General features: G+C 53.9%; 1 protein-coding gene across 1 annotated transcript in view; it reads right to left on the bottom strand.

The window, feature by feature from the left end:
• MYT1L (myelin transcription factor 1 like) overlaps positions 1–23,951 on the bottom strand; it is a 128,193-nt gene that overhangs the window by 44,465 nt on the left and 59,777 nt on the right. The window contains exons 9-13 of the mRNA XM_004582577.4: positions 20,052–20,266; positions 14,631–14,878; positions 12,179–12,415; positions 10,888–11,009; positions 9,969–10,037 (exon numbers count right to left, since the gene is read on the bottom strand). Coding sequence (XP_004582634.2) covers positions 9,969–10,037; positions 10,888–11,009; positions 12,179–12,415; positions 14,631–14,878; positions 20,052–20,266 — 891 coding nt within the window. The remainder of the gene's footprint in view (positions 1–9,968; positions 10,038–10,887; positions 11,010–12,178; positions 12,416–14,630; positions 14,879–20,051; positions 20,267–23,951) is intronic.

Below are 23,951 nucleotides of genomic sequence, written 5' to 3'. Positions count from 1 at the left end.
CCCCTGTCGATGAAGAAGCACTATGGGCCGCAGGTGCGCTGTATTGTGGAGGACAGTGGAGTGGGCAAACCAGGGAAGGGCTGTGGCTGCAGCGGGCAGGTCAGGAAGGTCATCCTGAGGGCAGTCATCACTCCCGCACTAGGACATGTCCACACATTCTCTGTGGTCAACCAAAGAAGGAAATGCATGTGTTCAAACTGTGCCGTCTTCAAACCTTGAGGTGAAGTGGTTCACAGATCCCTGTTCAGGGGGCAGAGATATACCTTGTGGACACCCCGGACCCACAGTTTGCACCCCCCTTGCCCCTCTGCCTGCACAGTCTGGTGGACATCCTGGAAGCATTAGATCATGGCCAAGTCTGCGCTCAGCACCTCTCATCGCAGCTCTTCCTGGGCCTCATTCTGTGTGACGTCGCCTTGCTCTTGCTGCTTGCTCCACTGCCCGAGGTGCCAGTCTCCCCATGGGTCTCCCCCATGCCACATCCCACATCTCAACAGCATATGAAAGGAAGAATTTGCCCTCCAAATCCTACTGAAGCAGTGTGCAGATGGCTCTGCCGTCCTTATGGGGCTGAGGGGCTAAGTGTGACATGCAACTCTGCAGGGGCAGTGGTAGCAACGCTGGAACATAGCTGCTTGTCCAAGCTGTGAGGTCCACCTCGCGCTCGATTCCTGGGGTCTTGTGGGAGGATGCTGTATTCCAGGGCAGTGAGGCATTTGGATGTGGCATTTTTGATGGAACTTTGGGTGTTGCAATGATCTCATGTCCTTGTTTCCACCCACAAAGCACAGGGATTCTGTCAACTTGTTGTGGTAGCGACAAGTTGAGCTACAGTCAGAGGGCCAGTGTCCTTGTATTCTGCTTCTGGTTCGGTCCCTGCCTAGTGGTGTGCTCAGCCCCATGGCCTCTGTTCCACCCGGTGCTGGGGTCTGCAGCAGATCTGAGCTCCCGCACACACAGGAGGCGTCCTCTCCTGGGCAGCAGATGGGATGGAAACCTGAAGGCCAGAGTGGAGCCGCTGGTCCTCTTCCCCGCTTTGCCCTACCCATGACCCCACACAGGAAGGAACAGGTCTGGGGTCTGGGGCTTTCCCCAGCCCCTGTTCTGGGAATCACAGTCTCTGCCTCGATAATTGCCCAAGCTCCCTCCTCCACATACACCAGCAGCATACATGCACGTTACTGGGTGGCAGAGGGACTAATCACATCAGATACCCTCTCACGGGACAGGACCGGAAGCCCTACAAGCACAAGCCCCAGGGTGCACCCCTGCACCCTCTACTTCATGTGCTAGAACATCCTCCTGCCCACCTCTGGCCTCCCTATGACCATCTCAGCATGTGTGACAGCTCAGCAGGGGCCTTCCTGGCTGCCTGGCTACAAAAAGCTCAGGTGCCTGTTTGTATGGCGTCTTCCCGAGCATCGGCCAAGCTCGTCAGCCGTGCAGGCCTTGGATTGTTGGATTTCTGGCCAGAGGAGCCACTCAGACAGGAGATTCCCAGAATAACGATGCAGTTTGTCCCTCTTAGCCGGCAGACACTGGCAACATCCGCCTGAGAACACATGAAGTCCAGCACAGGCCTGTGAGCGCTGTCCAGAACCCTCTCCTGGCCTGGGCCTGGGCAGCAGAGCTGCAGACAGAAGCCCCGGACGCCTCTCTGCATGCAGCACGGTGCACCTTGGAGCCGCATGCACCCTGGGATGCATTTTTTCCTGATTACCTACAGTGGACATTGTCCTACAGAATATTCCCAGGTTCCCCTTGGAGAAGGACTAGTGGGCTCAGAGTCCACAGACCAGACTTCCACTGTGTACCAGGAAGAATTCAGTATGCCAGGACACACCCTTTGCCTTAAATGCAACACAAGAACTGCCACACTTCCTGGACCATCACAGAAAGCCAGACACGTGACAGACTCACACCTGAACTGCCTTGAGCCTGGATACCACTGCCCACCCGGGCCACCAGACGGCCCTTCTGTCCCTTCAACACCTTATTTATGGTCAACAGCCAACAATCCTCTCTCCGGGAACAGTAAAGATACCCGCCCCGCCCCCGCCAGATTCTTGTCAGTAATTTCCCAAAGGGAACATGCACTTTATTTCCAATTTCATTCATTTTGCTTCAGGGAGCCATAAATTAGTAGGGTGATTGTAAATTCAAGTCTACAGTTAAAGGCCAGCGCAACCTGCAATTCCAGGCCTGTGTTTCCATCATACATGCCTGCACTGCCTGCGGCTTAGGGCACAGGCGATGAGCACAAATGGGGAGCCCATGACACAAGAGACTCAAGAGGGACAGGAGCAGGGCATCCCCACAGTTCAGAGGTCAGCTTCGTGAGACAGGAGGAGGTCAGAGAGAAGCTGAGTTGCTCCATGAAGGGAGTGTGTCTGGCCCTAAAGCCCAGCTTTTGAGCAAGACACGTGTGTGCAAGTATGTGCATGAGCATGTGTACAAATTTATAATGTGCTTCTATAGCCCAATAAATATCTTTAAAACTACAAGGAAAGCAGTATTTTCATTTTGTTTATAGGTACCTGATACACTATGTACGTTCTGAAAATAAAACTCCTCCAGAAGTTAAAGCCGTTAATTCATTCAAAGAATGACTCTGAACACTATTTGGAGGTGTGTTCCTTCACACCTTAGTGGCTGACAAGTGACTCATCTCTTGCTTGAGGGGGAGTGACAGGCCCGGCTTCTGCACTAGGGTTGCACGATGACCCCGAGACACAAGCCACAGGGAGACCTGCCCAGAATGCTCCCCAAGGCTGTCACAGTGAACAAGGCAAGCTCCACTCGCTGGGAGAGCGCAGGGTTCCTAAACCCAGAGTGCCAGGCTGGCAGCCACTAAAGGCTAGAGGCCTGTATGGGATATGGCCAAGGGGCCAGGAAGCCAGCAGGCACTACAGGGGAACTTCATGGAGACGTGACATCTCTGGGCCACATCTAGGTGGCAGTACAGAGCGTGTAAAGGGGGCTATAATCTGTTCAGTACAGAGTCTGTGTGAGGGGTCCAACCCTGCTCAGGACACAGGGTGTCAGCGGTACAGCCCTGCTCAGTGCTCAGCACATGACCATGTGCAATGCTGAACTTTGGTACCAAGGGCGTGTCCAGGTCTCCAGGGCACTCGGAGGAGGCTCACACCGTGCATCCTTGGGGACTGGGATGCTGTCTGCATTTCCCATACTCATTACAGTTTGGGAAAGCACAGGACAGAATGTTCATGGAAAAGCAGGTTTTATGTTTTGTGGACAAGATGGACAGTGGGCTCTCCACCTTTTCAATCAGGCTTTAGCAGATTTGCAAACCCACCCCATATTCAACAGAAGGTGGCACCAAGTTCTTTTCAACCTAAGTGGCCTAGGTAGCAGCTAAATGTAAACCCTTCCTCTCAGGTGCCCTGCAAGAGCCCAGAGATCAGTCAGAGCAGCTTCCCCGCCCTGGTCACACGGGAGGAGCCTTGGGGACCCTTTCTCCTCCACACCCTCCTCTCCTGTGACAAAGGTGGTCCTCGGGTCTGGCGCAGTGGCCTAGCGGCTAAAGTCCTCACTTTGAATGCAATGGGATCCCATTTGGTCGCTGGTTCTAATCCTGGCAGCCCCACTCCCATCCAGCTCCCTGCTTGTGGCCTGGGAAAGCAGTCGAGGACGGCCCAAAGCCTTGGGACCCTGTACCCGTGTGGGAGACCTGGAGGAAGTTTCTGGCTCCTGGCTCCAGATCAGCACAGCACCAGCTGTTGGTGCTCACTTGGGGAGTGAATCATCAGATAGAAGATCTTTCTCTATGTCTCTCCTCCTCTCTGTTTATCTGACTTTGCAATAAAAAATAAATATATATATTTTTAAAAGGCGGTCCTCTGAAGGACTCATTGTAGGGAACCCCCACTGCTGGTCCCCTCTGGTGTCTCATGGGCTGTCCTCACTCCAATCCCTGGCCCCACAGCCCACTCTCTGAGCTCCGTTGGGTTCAGGCTCTGTCCACAGCCCTCTTGTCCCGAGACTCGGGATGAGTTACCTGTTCTGCCTGATTGGAACTCCTGTTCCACATGTACTTGCTGCCCGGCCAGCTCTCACTGCTTCCCTACTCACTCACCTTGCCTCACTGTCTGACCCCACCCTGGTCTCAGCCCCAGATCCTGTTTGCCTCCTCTATTGTCAAGGCATACTTAGGATCTGTGTTTTCAGAGTTTTCTGTTTATTTGGCTTTAACTGGCTGTGAGCGCCTGGAGAAACTCCGGAAGTAATAGGGTATGTGTGAAGTGAATGAATGAACCACGTACAGGTCAGGGTGCTCCCATTCTGTGCCCAGGGAGTCAGCCCACACAGGGGTTCTCAGGTGGCTCCCCCATCCAGGAAGGTCCTGGGATGCCAGGACTGGAGCAATTGCCAGGAAAGCTCACTGTGGTGCTGGGATCCAGCTGGGACAACGCACATGTATGAATGAGACAACCTCAACTCTAATACTCAGACACCCCATGGCACTCACTACAGGACACACCAGGCATGCGTCTGTCCTGAGGTCCCAGCCTCCTCTGTTCCTTTGGACTGCTCAAGGGCTCAATTCAAGTCTGCCAGTAGAGCTCAAGAGAGCTGCAGAAAAACGACCCTTTTCTCAGCCACATCAAAACTACAATCGACGCCAAGTCATTCGGAAGATATTAGCTCTACCTTTCCTGCCCATGAATTCACTTATTACTTTGAGCTGTACAACTTCAAGTGAGCTATATCGGACATTATCAACTATAGTGACAATGATAGTGACAGGCCTGCCACCTGTCACAAAGACCCTGAGGGCAGGGGGCAGTGGGGAGAGGCCGCACATTAGCATTTCTTGTTGTCTTGTTCTTGTTTGACTTCTAAAGAAGACAGAACCCCAAAGCAACACACCTGAAGCCGTCGCGGCATCACCATGCCTGCTGCTCCCTAAGAGGAAAGGAAGGCGACTTGAGCGGGGCTCCAGCAGAGCAGCAGCGCCAGGACCCTGGACAGGTGGGCATGCCCAGCAGTGGGAGCCTCCTGCCGGGCTTGCCACAGCGATGGCAACTTCAGAAGCAGGACCCTGGGCTCTGGGACTTCCTCTCTTCATGTGGCCAATGCCCTAGGTCCCGAGCTGTGCAGCATGGGTCCACTTACTACTGGCTGCATGCTCACATTTGTTACACATGTGTGCATGTGTGAGCAGGCATAGATAATTTGAGTCCTCTCGAACATTCTTATTTTAGAAATTTTGTTATATTGTACTTAGCTAACACTTCCTATATGGAGCTTATTTTAAATTGGTCCTATTTATTCTAATAAAAGAATACCCATGTGCAGCAAACTGTCTTACGGAGTATTTGGAAAAGCCACAGTGCCAACGTTACACATCTATTTTACAGATGGAATAAAGATGATGGATCTAAGTCCATGCTGTACACCATCACCGTTCAGCTCAGAAGTGCCACACTGCTCAGGCTGATCCCATGTTACAAGCACTGTGGGGGACATGGGTGCTGCGAAAAGGTTCTTGAAGCCTTGGCTTGCAATGCCCACATCTTGTAGCTGGGTGTCACCTGCATCCCAGCGTCTCTGCTGCTGCTGCGGCCTCCAGCCAGCGCCCCTGGCAAGCAGAGGATGCTGGCTGAGGGATCTGGGTCCTGGCACTCATGTGGGAGAGCTGGCCAGACTCCAGGCTCCTGGCTCAATTCTGACTCGGCCCCACTGTTGCTGTAATTTGGGGGAGTGAACCTGCATAGGGATGATCTCTCCCCGTCTCTGTCTGTCTGCCCCCTCTATCACCCTCTCAAACAAATAAATGATGGATAAATCTTTAAAAATACACATAAAAATCTCTTGGTTATAGTAAAACTGTGAGACTAAGTGTGTGTGTACAGGCATATGAGTGTATGAGAGAATATTTGTGCATCCATGTGCATGTGGACATTCGTGGTCACACGCAGTCTGTGCCCAGTAAGTATGCTTACACACATGTACACTACATATGTGCTTGTTTGTGTATGTGTGTATGCAATGTGTACATGTGGCCTGGGTCTGACTGTGTGTGAGGGATCATTACATGGCTACAGTTACACTTCTGCCATTTTTCAAAGATCTGTTATTTTATCCAAGAGGTACAGTGACAGAGAGGGGAAGAGGTAGACAAATAGATGTTCCACCTGCTGGTTCACTCTCCGAAGGGCTGAAACAGCCAGGTGTCAGCAAGCAGGAGCTAGGAGCCAGAGCCCTATCCAGGTCTCTCACGAGGGTGGCGGGGCCCACGTGAGCCATTCTCTGTTGCTTCCCAGGCTCTGAGGGGATGCGAGCCAGTGCTGGTCGTGGGAAGGAGGCATGCAAGCGCTGGCTCCGCCGGCTGCTCCCTGTGCACCTGACCCAGAGGACTGACTGCTGCCCGCCTCTGAGGGTGAAGCTCACTTCCACCTGCTCTCCCCAGGCAGGCAGCACTTCATCAGAGCAGCACCAAGTGGCTTTGGGGATGGCACATGGATGCCCGTCTCACCACAGCTCTGCCACTCACATCTCAAAGGGCCCCTGGTGGTTGCTGGGAGGGCAGCCTCCCTCACAGGAACCAGGTGGTCTGCAGCAGCCGTCTCTGAAGGGGCACCTCTCGCTGAGGGGCCAGACCTACACTGAGGTCAGTGGTAAAGCAAGCTGAGAGGTCTGTGGGCAGTGCACACAGATCTGGCTGTCATGATGCAGAGGAGGCGGGACGAGGGCAAGGACATCCCCAGGAGCCCTTCCCCTGCCCCTGCCGTCGGCACGGTAGGGGTATGGGGTGAGCATGTCCAACGTGCCCAGGTAGGTAAGGCCTTGCAGCACACTGCCCCACACCTGAGCAACCAGCCAGGACAACCTACAGTGACATTTGGGGAAATGTAAAATCTGGGCTGAAGTTCATAGTTTTATCTCTTTGATTTGTGATTTATTCAAAATCAACATAACCTAAGTTTAATGAAAATGGATGTATGTTCCATGTGATAAAATTCTTATCTGGTTAAGCTTCAAATATCTGGGATATAGACAGGAAACTAAACAGCTTCATGCCCCCCTCAGCGATCAACAAGAAGATGAATCATGGGCCTCAACTCGCTTTCCTGTCAAGGACACACACTACAGGCAGAACCCGTGCTACTGGGAGACGGAGCAGCCAACAAGCAGTTCTAAGTTTAGCAGAGTGGAAGCCCATTTTAGGGCTGACTGCCTCTGATCAAAGCCCACTTGATCTGGCTCCCACGGGGTTTTGTTGGGGCTAACACACCTACATCATGCCAGTGTCTGCCACTGAGGACCCGTCCAGAGGCAGAAGAGCTCTTGGTTGGGAAAACATGGTTCCTTAAGGTGAAAAGCCTGACCGTAATGATAAGCTTTGTAGGCTCTACCAGGAATTTGTAAGAGAACAAACCTCCCTTTGGAGTCAGAGCTGGTGCGAGGCTGACTTCTCACCAAGAGAACTCATGTGGGTGTGCCCAGCGCTATTGCGGGTTTTCCGTGTTCCGGGTTCACGGCAGGTGCGGTGTGACTGCAGACTTAGCTCATGGCACCAAGGTTGTGTGTTAGAGCACAAGGGTTCCTGGCCTGGGTGACCCCCATTCACCTTGTCCAGTTTCTCCCCCCCGCCACTGCCTCTTCTGGCCCAGGACTAAGCATCCCCTTTGAATGGGCCAGGAGCAAAGATCAACTAAGATTCGTGCATGCTCTACATTTTAATACGTGCCCAGTTTACATGCTACACAAAACCAGGCACAGACTGCCTGCTGCCCCATACTAGCTGCCCAAGATGATACCAGTCCAAGTGTTGCCTCAGGCAGGACCCAGAGTTTATGGGCAGAATATGTCTGTGTGTGATAACAGCCAACTCCCAAGATGCAATGTTGGACGTGGCAAGAGCAAAGTATCCAGAGCCTCTCAGATATTGGCTGATGCCCATTGGAGAAGACTGTGAGTCCTTCTCTGATGTCTTTGGGAAGAGTAGAGCACTGCACTGCACACCGAGGTAGCAAGATACTGCCGCAGATTAATCAGAGCTTTTAAAAACATACACACACGGATAACAAGTCCAAGAAGGCACATGCCCGGATTGTCCTACAGAAAGCTGCTGGAAGCTTTAAAGAGATGAATGCAGGCTTCTGCGCTCAGTAAAACCGTCCAAAAGACCATTTTTGGATGAACAAATGGACCAGCAATGAGGAGAAGCTGTTGTCAGTGACAAGGCTAGAAGGAGAACGGGTACAGTCTGTGGTTTCACCAGTTTCCAAGGATGCGTCAAGCCAATGTCTGTCGCTTAAACACTCAGCTTTTTTGAAAGAGACTTGCAGCTGAAACTCCTGTTCTGCAGAGTCCTTAACTGAGAAAGACCATTTTGGGAAGTCAATCAGGCTCATATTTTCCAGAACGGACCATCAGTATGGAACCCACTTTCTGCAGAGACAAGGTTAGCAATGGGTGTGGCTCTCGGATAGAGCGGAATCAGGCACAGGCCACCGCCCAGAAGAAGAGAGGTGATGGGCCCCTCCCAGGCCCGGCTGGGTCTGTGCCCAGAAGGCTGCCCACCTCTGAAGATGTTGATGGTGAAGGAAGATAAGGTGAAAGTGCTGGAAGCAGAGAAAGAGCAGGTCTGCCGGGGACCTTGGATCAACATGAGCTTCAGGCTGGGCATGAGAGTGCGGGTTGTGACAGCCACACCCACGGGGACAGCCTGCTTCCAGGGTCCTGGGAACTGGGCAGGTGGCGGGGCTCCTTCCCATGCACAGCCAGTCTCTGCGGCCTGCAGATGTGGCTAGCATGCACAGGCACTCTCATCAAGAAATGTGGGGCAGTGTGCCCAGCGCTGCGTGCGTAGGCCATGTGCTGGCCGTGACATGTGTGGTTGGGCAGAGGGACATCCCAACCCCTGGGCCAATATGGCCTTGCCAGCGCCCCAATTCTGAGGTCTGTCCAGAGGCAGTGCTGTGCTTGCGCCACAGCCGAGGAAGCCTGGGGCATCCGAGTTGCAGAAGCAAAGGCCAAGGCTAGGACAGGAAGTCACTGAAGACGAGCAGGTGGTCTATGGCACTAGGGCCTTGGGCAGGGAGCCTGCAAGAGATGACACGGCATGAGACAAAGCCCTGCCCGCAATCTGGGCTGGGGTTGGGCCAGGAAGCCTGGACAGGGACCAGGTGTGTGCCTGGGAACAAGCGCTGTCTGCCTGCGGAGCAAAGCCTTCTGACACTGAGAGAAAACCAGCAGTGCGTTACCAAGTGGGATGGGATGCCGAGAGACGCCAAGAGCGATTCGGGAGCCCTAGTTCTCATCGCGACAGGAGCTGTGGCAGGTTCAAGCACGCGTCTTCCTCTCCTACTCATGCTCCTAGCTGCTGGACCCGGGCAGGTATGGCCTTGCTATGCTCTCTGCGACTTGTCCCTACTTCTTCCAAACTTGCGTGGGGCCTGAATGTGGGGCACACAGAAGGAGGAGAAACTGGTGCTAACTGCCTCCACTGGCCATGCCCATGCTGCAAAGTCACAGGTGGGCAGCGGAGGGTGTGGAACTACCAGAGGACGCATGTGTCCATGCGGTGAGCACGTGACCACAGAAGCATCCACCAAGGCCACGTGACATGTAAGACACAGGACACTTTCTGTCCTAGCAGAACCTTAGCCTTGATGCTATTGAAGCATCCACATTTCCAATGTGTGCAATGCTTTAGAGTTTCCCCAAATTACAAAGGCTTCCTGAATGTCTGAGCAGCTCCACGTGCAAGTGTCTGACGGCCAGCTGTCAGGGCTCTCAAGCAGGAGGCACACAGGGTCTGATGGGATAGAACTGGAGTTGGCAAAGGTCAGGGACAAAGGCAGAAGGGTGGCCTGGACACAAGGCCAGCCTCGGGGATTCGAGGCACACAGATGCCCGTGATTCCTGGCCAAGCCCCACCGCCTAGGAGCCGCCGCACCAACAGCTTTGTAGTAGAGAACCATTCCCATAAGGCTTACTTGAGTTCTTGTGAACTGGTGGCCAGCATGCTTCGGATGCTTTTGTCCGCCAGGGGGCATCCGGACAGACTGCAAGACAGGCCAGGAGAGGCAGGTGAGTGCACCGCTGGCCAGCGCCGCCTCCCGAACAAAGACAACATGAAGGGCAAAATCAAAAAGTTGAATGGGGCAATGGGGCAAGTGCTGTATATTGAATTTTTAGGTCTAATCCACTCTGAATATGTCCAAAGATCAAGTTAGGAAAGCATTGCTGCTAATACATGTATTTTAAAAAATAAGATAAAACACTTATGTCTTTTGGTTTAAACTTTGAGAAGATTTTGTGAATTTAGGTAGCTCATTTAAGAATTGAAAGACATTATACACCAGAGAAATCAGCAAGCTTTTGAAGGTCAACATATAGCACTTAGAGGATTGACATAGAATTCAACAGTTTTACTTTGACAGCATTGTTGAGGTAAGCTGAAAACAATAAATTGAAAAGACAGAATCCACCATGAAAAAAATGAAGTCACACCTTCTGTGTGAGGCGTAATTACCAGTCACATGACCACTCCCATCACACCCTGGAGTTGGACATCTGCCACCAAACAAAAACAAAAAACAGCCAAAATAGTAAGTAGGATTTTTCTTTTTTCTTTTTTTTTAAACTTTTGTTTTAAGTTTCATTGTTTCCAGTTTAGCTGCAATGTCTGCGAGGGGAATTAAGCACCCAGAAGGGAAGCTGCGGGACGCACCGCACGGCAGCAGCGGTGACAACAAGCAAGTCCACGGTCAGCTCCTCATTCTGCTCGACCGCAGCTCAAGACAGTTAGGGCTGCAGGTGTCGCATGCTCAAACGCAAGGCCTGTGCAGGTCCGGGTTTAAAGATAGGCAGAAAGGGGGCCAGAGAGCCGCTCCCGCCTCATGTCATGCTTACGTTATTAAGTCCTTTTTGCTCTCCTTGCACTGGGGGAACTTGGGCTTGGGACTCGGGATGGTCACCTCCCCGGGATACCTCCTCTCCTCCAGAGCCTCCTGGAATGGGTCCAAGTCTTCCGGCTGCAGGCAAAACACAGGTTCAGGAGGGCAGTGTGGGGCAGCCCATGGGGCTCGGCCTCAGCCTGCTCAGCCTGCAATATCCTGAAGCTTTGGCTTGGCAAGCTCCTTCTGCAAAAGCAAGTGGTGTGTTCATCCCCTGCTCTCAGTGCTAGAACCTGGTCAGCCGCCGCTGACCACCGGTCTATGCTGGCCTCTGTCAGCACACACCACCAGCCATTGGCTGGGCACCACTGCCTCGGGCAGCACCTTGGCTGTACACGGACTCCTACAGGCTAAGTGCCACACCTACAAATGCCCGAGGAGTCTGTGCCAACAGCTGGAATCACTTTACATAGACCAGACGTGCTCAGTGCATGTCACTCGCTCTTACTGCTCGGGCTAACGGCGTCGGGTCGCAGTGACCCCACAATGTCAGCAGACTTGTGGCCACAAGAGGCCGAGCTTTGAGTGTGGTTTGAGGATTTCACTTTCACTAAAATACATACGTCCACGCTGAAGGAGAGGAGAGCAGACATCTGGCACACAACTGCAGTTAGTCTGATGGTGCTTGGGTGGCTAAGTGAACTTGAAGAATAAGGAAAGTGGCTCCTGGACGGGCGCCTCTACTGCCTGTGCCCACCTGGGAGCCGTTTCCCTGCACCCCAGTCCGCTCCTTGACGCTGTAGGATCCTGTCACTTTGATGGTGGCCTCCGTTTTGTACTAAAATATGCTCATTTTCCAGTTAATTGCCACACTCTTTAGAACTGGACTGGGAAGAGAAGGTCCAGCAAACAAAATGAAAACCCATTTCTTTGCCTAAGAGGAATTAGATCTATTTTAATCACCTGAAGGTTCAGATAGTGACTACCTTAAAAACGTGCTCTTGCCTTTCACATTTGGTGCTGCTGTGGGAGCCCGCCCTGAGGTCACTCTCCTTGCAGCTTAAGAAGGCAGTGAGTAGACAGTGCACAGCACCCCAGCCGAGGGATGGATTCCTGGAGGAAATGCTGGGTTGGCACTGCTCACCACAGGATGACCCCGGGTGCCATTCACACCGTTTCTTAGAGAAATGATTGGTAAGGAAACAGACTTGTCAGCAAGAAGCATCCATCACTTGGAAGCACCTGTGTACCTGGCGGCCCCTTCCCAAGCCCCGCACACCACCCGGTGGGTCAGGGGAGGGACCTACGGTGATCTCTTTGGAATCCTCTTCATCTATCCTCCGGGGCTTCATTTTGGTGTAGTCTACAGGCAGGTCCCAGCAGTCACCCTCGCTCAGGGGGAAGCAGCGTGTGCCCATCACCGCCTGCTGCTGAGGGGACATGGGCTCCAGGGGGGTCAGGATGGGGCAGCAGCCGTCCCGCGGCCTCTGTTTGTTCATGCTGAGGTCCAGGGTCCCATTCTCATCCACCTCTACATCAGGATTCTGTGGATACAAACAGGGGTGATTTGGCTTGGCTTGGCTCACTTGCAGTGCCTTGTCTAGCCCCCAGGCCACAGTTATGCCTTCACAGAGGAGCTCCTCCCAGCGCCTCTAGGTGAACACAGCAGGCCTGCAGGGGCCACCCGGCCTATCCAGGTGCAGCTACAGACCCTTAAGGACACACTCACCCACCCAGCTGCTCATCCGTCTGTACACTTAGCCATCCGCCTGCCCATGCACCCACTCAACCTTCCATCCGTCCACCCACTCAACTGTCCATCTGCCCAGTCATTTGCCTACCCACACAGCCACCCATCCGTCTGTCCATCCACCCACCCAAGTCTATCCACCCAGGCACCCCCCAACACACCCAGCCCTCCACATGTCTACCCACAAACTCAGCCTTCCACCTGTCCACCCAGGCACACACCAACTCTTCACCTGTCCACTCAGGCATCCACATGCACCCACCCAACCCTCCACTGTCCACTCAGGCACCCACGTACACACACAGCCCTCCACCTGTCTCTACCCAGGCACCCATGCATCCAACCCTCCACCTGTCTCTTCAGGTACCCACGTACACACCCAACCCACCACCTGTCCACTCAGGCAGCCATGCACGCACCCAGCCCTCCACCTGTCCACCCAGGCACCCACCCACACACCCAGCCCTCCACCTGTCCACCCAGGCACCCACCCACACCCAGCCCTCCACCTGTCTGCCCAGGCACCCACCCACACCCAGCCCTCCACCTGTCTGCCCAGGCACCCACCCACACACCCAGCCCTCCACCTGTCTGCCCAGGCACCCACCCACACACCCAGCCCTCCACCTGTCTGCCCAGGCACCCACCCACACACCCAGCCCTCCACCTGTCTGCCCAGGCACCCACCCACACACCCAGCCCTCCACCAGTCTGCCCAGGCACCCACGCACACACCCAGCCCTCCACCTGTCCACCCAGGCAACCACACACACACTCAGCCCTCCACCAGTCTGCCCAGGCATCCACGCACACACCCAGCCCTCCACCTGTCTCCCACCTGTCCACACATCTGACTCTTCACCGGCCCTTTACCTACCTACCCGCTGCAGTTTTTCTGTCCATCCACGCACTCACCATCTGGCCATTGTCCATCCCTCTATTTCTGTATTTGCTGCCTTCTATTCTCTTTCCCTCCCTTTTCTCTCAAAGATATTTCCAATTTTAGAAATGAGCTTGGGCAAAAGATGGTCATTGAAGGGAGAAATTTCAATTTCTCCCCAATTTCAGTACCCAAGAGACCAAAACAGGGGAGGTGTGGGTGAACAGAAACTTTAGAAGTTCATGGAAGATGCAATGAAAAGATTATATTTTGGTATAAAATTTGTTGAAATCTGTATATATGAGGGATCTTCAACCAGTTCACAGGAAATAAGTATTATAAAAAAGCTGCACAGTTCCAACAGTTTTTGCACAAAACTAAACCTGTGTTTCACCTTGCACGAGCTTTTTGAAGTCCTCTGGATTGTGCATGGGTCTGGTGGCATAGGCAAAAGCCAGCAAGGAGAGGGTGGGGTGTGTCCAGGAGGCAGAGTCCCAGAGCCACAGCCCAGCCCACACCCAACACGCCCCAAGGCGAGATCCATCCTGCAGGCACTCACCCAAGCACGTGAGCTGTTCTGTAAAGTCCAGCCCCTCCCCGACTTGACTTCTAGCCTCCCTACCCTCTGGGGCTCCTAATGCCTGCTTGAGTGCAAGCGAGTGGGGCGAGCGAGTGGGGCGAGCCTTGGCTTTCCTCTCCTGGGCCAGCTCTGCTCTTGGCCCCATTGGGTCACTGGTGGCTACTGCTCCCCTGCCGGGCTCATCAGCTGCCACGGTGGAGCAGACTGCAGAGCCTGCTGTGGTTGTGTGTCTGGGGAGGGTTGTGACCAGGATGTTCTTTCTGGCAGAAGGAACTTCGAGCCCAGATGGGAAACCCTTAATTGCCCCCTCCAACCCCGAATCTGCACCCTATTACAGCATCTGGGAGTCCACGCCAGCCAGAGCTGCCTTGGATTCACTGGGCAAAGTCCTGAGCATGCGGGGTGTGTGAGCGGCTGTGCATTCTCTCCAGGGGTCTCAGGCATGACATGGGCTGTACTGTGTGCCCAGGTTCACTTGGGCCAGGCAGGCAGCATAGTGCAGGACCCAGTCTTCTGTGGACTCGCACCCACCCACCCAGGGGTGCGTACCCGCGTGGCGCACAGGTCCTGAGGTTTAGTGGACAGGTTCTGCGGCATCTCACGGCAGCGCGTGGACAGGTTGAGGATGGCTGTGGCTGCCATGTGTGCTGCCTCCATGTCGTGCGTGTAGTCGAAGCTGCTCTTGCTGCATGTGCTGCTGGCGCTGCTGCCGCCACCACAGCTCAGGCTGCCGCTGCTGGGTGCGTAGCTACTGCTGCTGCTGGGGCTGGGGCTGGGGTTCTTGCAGTAGCGCTTGGCTGCAGGGACATGGGCAGGGCTGACTGCCGGCCCAGGGTGCAACTGAAACACAGCCCAGCCCTCGCCCTCCCCTCCCCCGCCTTCACACACACAGCGTGGGGCAGGGGTTGATGCAGAGGCAAGCAGCCCCCAGGTGGCTTCCTTCCCTTACACCTCCTGTGAGAGGGACAAGGAGGGGTTTGCCCTGCAGGAGGTCACCAAGTCCCTTTAAAGCACACACTTGTAGTGGGAGGTGACCAGGTTGGGGAGCAGCTGCTCCAGGGGGTCAGCCTTAGGGAACACCAGTTCAGCTCCCCGGGTGTGGCACCTGTCACATGCCAAGGCTCCCTCAGCTGGGAGGGGATGCAGTAGCCATTGCTGGGCCTGTGGGCACCATGGGTTTACAGATGTGGACTTGGGGCCACAGCATCCCTGTCCTATAATCCTAACACGGGTTGCAGCTGTGGGCACAGGCATGGTCACAGGTGCCCCTCGCCTGTCTGACAGCAGCCTGGGCTGTCTGCTAGAGCTGTTCTCAAGACTCCTCCCAACACAGGCTACGTGGCCTTTGGGCTGGTGACTGCTAAGAACCAGCACTGCCAGTTAGGGCTGCAGCACCCTTGTCTGCTCGGAGGCCAGACGCTCTAGCTGGAGTTCAGTGGGGCAGTGGGGACAAGCCAGGGAACCTGGGGCTCCTGGCCTCGCAGCTGTGCCAGTCACTCCTTTTCTCGGCTCCTTATTTCTGGGGCGGCCCCTGGGAAGGTACTGTCAGGAGTGGGCAGGGGTGTGTCTGGGTTTGCCTGTGCATGGGCTGCCCTAGTCCTCACGGGCGGAGCTCCATGCTGACGCTCCTGATGCTGGGAGGACAAAGGTTTGGCAGCCGCCTGCTCCCCTGGCTGTTTGCTGTGGCATGAGCAGCTCTGGACCTGGGCCCGACTTCCTCCAAGAAAGAGGGAAGAAAGCTGAACAACTACCTTTCACTTTGCTTACATGGTCAGCATGAGCCTTCCCAAGAAGCATGCCAAAACACCGGATTCAGATTGAGAGAAATGAGTGGTTGCTAAAAGCTTCACTTTTGGTGCTCTTAGGACATGAGGATAGAGCACCTTGGAGTGTCACCCTGACCATCTGGGGCACTCCAGAGGAGCCACACTGGCTACTGCCAGCCCCTGACAGATACCAGGTCACACCCAGACTCCACTATACAGCCCAGGAGCACCCAGGCAGCCTGCACAGTGTGACATACCATACCACTGGGCTGTGCCAACACGTCCCAGAGCTGGCGATGCAGATGTCCACATCCAGTGATGGACTGCAGGACCAGGGGTAAGGTCGAGGCCTGCCCCATGCTCCCTGAGAGCCATGGGGAATCTGTAGCTACAACTGGGTACAGCCCGAGGCCTTTGACTTCAGTCCTCAAGTTCTCATTGGAGAAGTATCAGTACACTGCTGGCAGTTTGTAGCCAGCTCAGGAAACAGGAAGTATTTGCATTAAGAAGAAAGGTAAGGACTGGGAGTCCTTCATAAACCCACAGCTCCTGACCTCCTCTCACTTGGATGGCTTTCAGGCACCCTGACTGCATGCTCCCTGGCAGGTGCATAAATTGTAAGCGGCCATTTTGGGATGATGCTGTGTGGACACAGCAGGTCTCATCCAACCACTTGGCACTGGCTTTCTTCTCTATTTCCTTTTACTACATGGTTCTCAAAACAACAGTATCTGCCTTCCGTCCCTTTGGTCACCCTGGAATGGCAGCCCTTTATTGGAGATAACTGAGGCTCATCTGCGCACTGTCCCCAGGGCCTCCCGGCAGATCACTCCTGCCACACGTGGCACTGCTGTGCTCACCCCACTGCCACCAGGGAGTGCTGCAGTCGTGAGCAGCAGGTGGGTGGTGCCTCCTTAACCTGTCTCCTGAGCCCAGCTTTGTCAGGGACATAGCTTAATAAGGACAGCACCGCTTTCTCCTCTGACAAACAAGTTATTTTCAGGGAAGTGGCGTCACAGCAATTAGCAGATAAGGACAGCTAGTGACCAAGGCACTCGGAGTTAGGCATGTTAGCAGCATAGCTGTTCATTTCCAGGGTTGCTGCAACGCCAGAACAGCCTCATAGGTGCAGCGGACCCTGCATGGCAGAGAAGCAAGTAGAAGGCTCTGAGAGTCCCCTGTGGCTGCAAACAGCATCAGACCCTCCCTCCCCAAGCCCTCCAGCAGCCTGCTCCTCCTGTGGGGTGTGGTCCCATGTCTTAGATGGGCCATTTCCTTAGACAGGCAAAGTCAACACAGGCAGCATGCCCTGAAAGCCACCCAGCAGCTGGGCTGTCTGATCCCACTCAGGCTCCCTCGTTTCAACCTAGGGCACCGGCTCCTGCGTTTTATATGCAGTTTCACCACCAAAAAACCGAAACATGGAGACAGAATCTGGCTTGAACAGCAGGTACTTTCTGGTAAGAATGTCCTGCTGGATCAACACAAGTCATTTCCCACCAGACCCAACAGGGAGGAAGCTTTGCTTCAGGCTCTTCCTCATGTTCACGGAGGGTCTGGGTGCCTCTGCAGGTCCAGGCAAGCCAGCAGACAGAGTTGCCTGCCAGGAACTCATGATGAGGAGGCAGATAAGGCATCTTCCCTGAGGTTAGCTGGGGATGAGTGGCTGATGCACACGGGCTGTTGGGAGCACCTGGGAGCAGCTCAGGGTGGCTAGCAGCCCAGCGAAGTCTTTGGAAGAGCAGGTGGCTCCAGAGCAGGGATGGGCGACAGGGTGCCTCCACCCTCCTGGTCAGCCCTCCCAGATCTGTGCTTCCTGCAGGAGGCACCCAGCTCCTCAGTGTACACACGGCACGACATCCTTTCTTTTCCTCTCCCTCTCCCACCCAGAGCTCCAAGCCAGTTTCTCTGGACCCCACTTTCCTCGCCAGCCAATGGGTAGACCTGCCTTTACATAATGTCCACGCCAGTTTGGGATCATGCCTACATTATCCCTGTGGGCACAGCTCAGAGCAATTCTCCCAGGCAGGAGGGACTGGGCCTCCCTGCGTGTCGGGGCTTGTTTCTCACTTGTTCTTGGAAACAAGAGCCAGTCCAATGCATGGACACATACACAGGCAGCTGCAGTCAGTCTAAAGCCAACAGGCTACCAGGCAGAGCCTGGCAGGCTGCAGGGCCCTAATCCTGGCACCCCAAGTCTGGGCAGGGCACCCTCCTTCTTCTCTAATCCATCTGCATCTCCTTGGCTGTGGTCCTTTCCTCCCCCATACAGGCTGATTGCTCTGTTTCTAATGAGTGATGACTCAATGCTTTGGACACCCGAAGCAAGGTTTGGCAAAGGTACAGTCACCCAGCGTCTGCCAGCCAGCACCCAGGCACAGGTCAGCAGTCCTGGACTGTGTCCCTGCAACAGCCCAGCCCAGGCCACCTGGTCCTCACAAACCCTCCCTGCGACGTTGCTAGATTGGTAGGTGAGGCTATGCCCAAAGAGCTGCCAACTTGTCGTCTCAGAGCTGTGACATCAGTGCCGCCAGCCTAGGAACGAGCTTTGAGCTCTCGCATGGCTGCTCCAGCAACTCCTGCCTTCTGGAGGGCTGGTGACCATGTGTCCGCCCGTGTTCCTGTGCTGCCCCGGCACATGACAGGAGTGACAGTGGGTACCACATATCCACAGCTGGCCAACGCCTGGCTTTCACAATGGCCTGGGCAGGGAGCAGCGTGGGACTCCTACCCCCAACTCTGCTCTTGGGGTTGGGATGCCAAGAGGCACGCAGCTGTGTGGGGTCACACAGTCCCTGAATGGCGGTCTGGTTTCTAGTCCTCTCAGGACAGGGCTGTGGACAGACTCTTGAAGGTCAGAGCCTCTCCCAGACACACCCTTCGCCGTGAGGCTGCAGCCAAGTTCACAGCCAGGTGGATGAAATCAGGCCACACAGGGCAGCGGCCTCAAAACAGACACACAGAAGTGAGTCTCTGCCAAGGGAATTTGCCAGACTGCCCCAAGATGCCAAGGACCTGGGGATGGCAGCAGAGCCTCAGTGGTGGGAAGGGAACTTTTCCCGGTCCTCACGGGGACCCAGGAGGTGACAAAGCCTGCAAGCAGCACGTTCTTACACTGCACAGGCAGACAAAGCCCAGTCAGGATCCAGCTACACCTGCACTCACAGCTTCCTGTCATGAGGAATGATATGTAAGGGTCATCAACAGATGATCCACCAAAGAACCACACCTCTTTCAGTAAACAAACTGCCACTAAGGTAAGAAACAGCACAGCTTAGACACACATGCAGAAACTCACACTGCACTGTGAGAGGATTCTCCTGAGGACTCCGTGCAAGTCCTTTTGGTGTGTGAGCTGTGCTGATCATGAAATGTCCTTCTCCAGGAGCCACGAAGTCTAGACTGACCTAACCCTCCCTTCTGCTGCACCGTCCTGACTAGAAACCCCAGCCCCAGTGCCAGAGCGCTGCCCCTGGCCTCGGCATCCTGGGCACAGAACACACAGCATCCGACAAGTGAACTCAGGGAACAACTGGCTTTCTCCACAGCTCCGACAAGCTGCCTGCCAGATCAACTCTGCAGTGATGTGGTTCCCAGGCTAGCACGCTGGACCGCCAGGAAACCACAGTGGCCCTTCCTGTGAGGTGTCGGATCTCACAGGGTTCCACACAATGCAAGTGAGTGGCTTTCTGACCAATACCACCTTCACCACTCGCTTCTCACGTCACTGTCCCCAGTCAGACAAAAACACAAAGTTCTTGACAGGCCTGAGGAGGCTGGGGAGGTGAGCGGTCACCCTGCTCACAAGTTGGAAACCCCAGGGTTTGGGACACTTTAGCAGGCCCTACTGTGTCTGCCTGTGGCTGCCTCGGCAGCTTAGCACACTCTGGATGTGCTAAGCTGATCCCTGGCATATAGCTGCTTCACTAGGCTGTGCTGACTGCGCAGGCCCGTCAACTTCAAAGAGATCTGTTAGACCAGGCTGCTGGTATGGCAATGACCAGTGGTCATTCTTGCACCTGTAGCCCCAACATGCGGCTGTGGGACGGCCCCTTCCCTGCAGCTGCCAGGGGCTTTCCTGGGACCGCGGCTCCCCACCCCTCAACGTGAGCACACGTGGGCCCACCGTGTAGCACATGGATATACACAACAACAACATCATAATGGCAACGGTCTCTCACGTATAAGAGTGTGCACCTCCTACCATCGTCATATCCTTTGGGGGACAAATCCCTGGTTTGCACCTTGGGAGCTATGGCTCTCTTGCCGTAAGCATGGCCGTCGTAACCGCCGTACTCAAACGATGTCTTGGAGTATTTCTCCAGCTCCTTGGCCAGGTTGGAGCGTGGCGTGGTTGTGGGGACGTTGTTTCTGTAGCCATACTGGGGGATCTCCAGCTGCTTTACAAAGCACATAGGCCTGCAAGGGAACAAGACGACAGCACAGCTCGCTCTCTGAAGGACAGGTGGCTCTGAAATGCATGGAGGCTCTGGGCACACCGACGCCACCACTTTCCTTTTCCGGGAAAACACCAAGTATATCTCTGTATAGCGGGAAATAAATTATAGGGCCACAAAAGGAACAGGAAACAACTCTTCCAATGCCTGTCTCTGTTCTCTCTGTGAAAGGTTGGGAGGTGTGACTCTCGTCACAAGTATGTGGACTTCATGCTTGCACATTTTCTTGGCAGGGACACTGGGAGCAGAATCACACACAGACGGAACATGAGCCAATCAGAAACGTTCCTTAGAAACAATCAGAGCAAATGAAGAAGCAGAGCCTGTCGGCGAGCAGATAGAGCCCAGACCAGCTGAGAACAAATCCAGCTGGTGTTCTGTGGACCAGGCAGCTGCTCGCACACTTCACCAAGGCTCACAGCACTTTGCCTTAGTGGGCATTTGATCATCCAAATAGAGGAGCCTGCATGCGTTACTCAGAGATAGTCAGTACATGTCCCATTGACCCACTTACCTTTAATTTGATCTATTTTCACTATTTGAATGACAGAGTTAGAAAGGAAGAATGATCTTCCAACTGCTGGTCCACTCCCTTGCTGCCCGCCACAGCCAGGCCTAGGCGGGGCCAAAGCTGGGAGCCCGGAGCTCCAGCCAAGTGTCCGGTGGCGATCTAAGTCGCCGGCTCTGCCTCTCAGGGTGTACTCTGGCAGGAAGCTGGGTCCCACATGGAGATGGCGTGATCACATGGAATGCAGAGACCCTGAGCGGGACTTACTCTGCTGGCCACACACTGTCCCTGTGTTCACAGAGTGCAACTTGCAGACTTTTAGTTTGAAAGCCATTTGCAAGGGATTCCATTATACCCTTTATACAACTCAGATGCAGAAACTTAAACACGGACTTGTATTGCCTTACACTTTTCTCAAGAGAATGCATCTGTAAAAACACAGACATTTCCACTTACCACTCTCGAATACTGCAACCATGCCCAAATCCTGAATTCTACGGACACAGTTTCCCAATGATTCTTCATCTTTCTAGATTATATAAAACATTAAAAATAAAGGACTAGTGAAGGCTGAGTTTTTAATATTGAAATGATGATAAATTGATATATTACTGCTAAGTTCACAATCAACTTGTGGAGAACAGTGATTGTGGGCAAGATTGCAATTCCTGATTACTAGTGTCAAATCTGCAAATACCACTTGAACCCTTAGAACAGGTGTGAAAACGGGGCATGCTATGAAATCATGGCACCTACAGAGCAGAGGTGCAGGGCAGTGGGAAACTCTCCCGAAAGCAGGACTGTGCACCGTGCTCCCGCTGGCCGCCCTGAGGCTGTGCATCCAGACAGCACATCTGTGCACCGTGCTCCCGCTGGCCCGCCCTGAGGCTGTGCATCCAGATGGCACATCTGTGCACCGTGCTCCCGCTGGCCGCCCTGAGGCTGTGCATCCAGATGGCACATCTGTGCACCGTGCTCCCGCTGGCCCGCCCTGAGGCTGTGCATCCAGACGGCACATCTGTGCACCGTGCTCCCGCTGGCCGCCCTGAGGCTGTGGAACCAGATGGCACATCTGTGCACCGTGCTCCCGCTGGCCGCCCTGAGGCTGTGCATCCAGATGGCACATCTGTGCACCGTGCTCCCGCTGGCCTGCTCTGAGGCTGTGCATCCAGACGGCACATCTGTGCACCGTGCTCCCGCTGGCCTGCCCTGAGGCTGTGGATCCAGATGGCACATCTGTGCACTGTGCTCCCCCTGGCCGCCCTGAGGCTGTGGAACCAAGAGGTCCGGTGTTTCCCATACATGGTGTACTTCTCACCAGTGTTGCTGCTATTTTTGAGTGGACATATTTTGTATGTTCTCCCAAGTCCTGTTGTTTTGAAAGGTTGTGCACCTGTGGGTGCTTGGGTCAGCTGCATGTGTTTTGCATATAAGAGCAGTAACACTTGTGTCTAACAATTATTCAGGCACCACTACAGGACTTATTGAAATACTAACAAAAAAAAGAAAACTATGAAAAGGGTGTCCAGAGCGATAGCCTAGTGGTTAACGTCCTCACCTTGCATATACTGGGATCCCATATGAGCGCCAGTTTGTGTCCCGGCTGCTCCTCTTTCCTTTCAGCTCTCTACCCACGGCCTGGGAAGCATAGGATGGCCCAAAGCCTTGGGACCCGCATGGAAGACCCAGAAGAAGCTCTTGGCTCTCGACTGCGGATTGGCTCAGACACAGCCACTGCGGTCACTTGGGGGGTGAATCAGCAGATGGAAGATCTTTCTGTCTCTCCTTCTCTCAGTAAAATCTGACTTTCCAACAACAAAAAACTATAAAAGGAAAAAGCCATCTATAATTCTTTCAGAGATAAAGACTGTCCAGTTTTTGGTAATTTTTCTGGTTCCTTAAGTGCATTTTATATGTACTTAAATGGGATCTTACACTTCTATGTGTTTTGATCTTTATTTTTAATGTTTTTAACTTTCCCTTGTTGCTTAGGCTTTAAAACTAATTTTTAATGGCTGCACAATATTAAAAGCAGTGAACAGAATATAAGTCAGCTGTTTTCTGATGTTAGATAATTTTCTCTGTTAGAATAGATTGTGGCTCACTGTTCACCCATGTGCCTGATCTATTTCTTCTCTGGTTGCTTTTCACTGGTTTGGGGCAGCTATCATTTTGACAGTGGGCTACCACAGAATCATGTCAGCCAGTTCCTGCTGTTGCTCACTGGTGTGGCTCACTGGTTCCTCCCCTGGCTTGTCCACCAGGTCATCAGCAGCATGGCTGATTGGCCTCTTGTCAGCTCCATAAGCTAATGGAACAGACACTCCAGGTCTATCCACCTGGCATGTCGGTGAGGCTCAGAACTCCTGCCAGGCCTACTCCGATGGTGGCCAATTGGGCATTGTTGCTCTGGCCCCAGCAGGTCCCTGGCAGCCAATGGCAAGCATAGCACGTGGTTTGGCCAGCAGGTGTAGCATGGAAATTGGTGTGTGACCAGGGTTCACCTGCCACTGCTTGGGTGACTCCTCCATTGCAGGAAGCCAGGAACAGTGGGCATAGACCAACTGGGAGGCAACTCCTGGGAAGGCTCAGCTTGCTGGGCTCTGCTTAACACAGGCCCAGGAGAGTTTAAAAATCCATTCCACTCTGCAGAATTTCCTTCTGTCAGTAAGTGAACCTTGGTGACTCACACAGCATCGGGAGACTTTCTGGGCAGTGGGGCAGTGGATGGATTGCCTGGTGACATTGCCGTCTGAGAGAGACAAGGTCTTGTCATCTGTTCAGCATTCAGTCTTGTTGTCATGTGAGATCATGTGAGGGACAGTGACACAGGGGCCACACTGGGTGTAATGTAGCCCTGAGCCCCACAGGCGGGACGGTCCACAAGCTTACACGCCCACTGGATACAAGCACAGAAGGCTTCTATTTTCTTATTCTCGCTTAATTGAATCCTGTTGATGTTTTCAAAATATCTGAACTTCAATGAACTGCCGCAGTAAAGTCCTTTATGAACACTGTGATGCAAACACAGAGCGTCAGAAACACTCAACCAGGTGCCTAGCAATTTATCCCCGAGAAACCACTCCACAGGAGCAAAATGCCAACACGTGGGCAACGGCAGCTGGGGAAGCTGGGAACA

Source organism: Ochotona princeps, chromosome 8 (assembly GCF_030435755.1).
Source record: "Ochotona princeps isolate mOchPri1 chromosome 8, mOchPri1.hap1, whole genome shotgun sequence".
Classification (NCBI taxonomy): domain Eukaryota; kingdom Metazoa; phylum Chordata; class Mammalia; order Lagomorpha; family Ochotonidae; genus Ochotona; species Ochotona princeps.
Note: the sequence above shows the minus strand (reverse complement) of the source record. Positions and strands in the feature narration are given on the sequence as shown.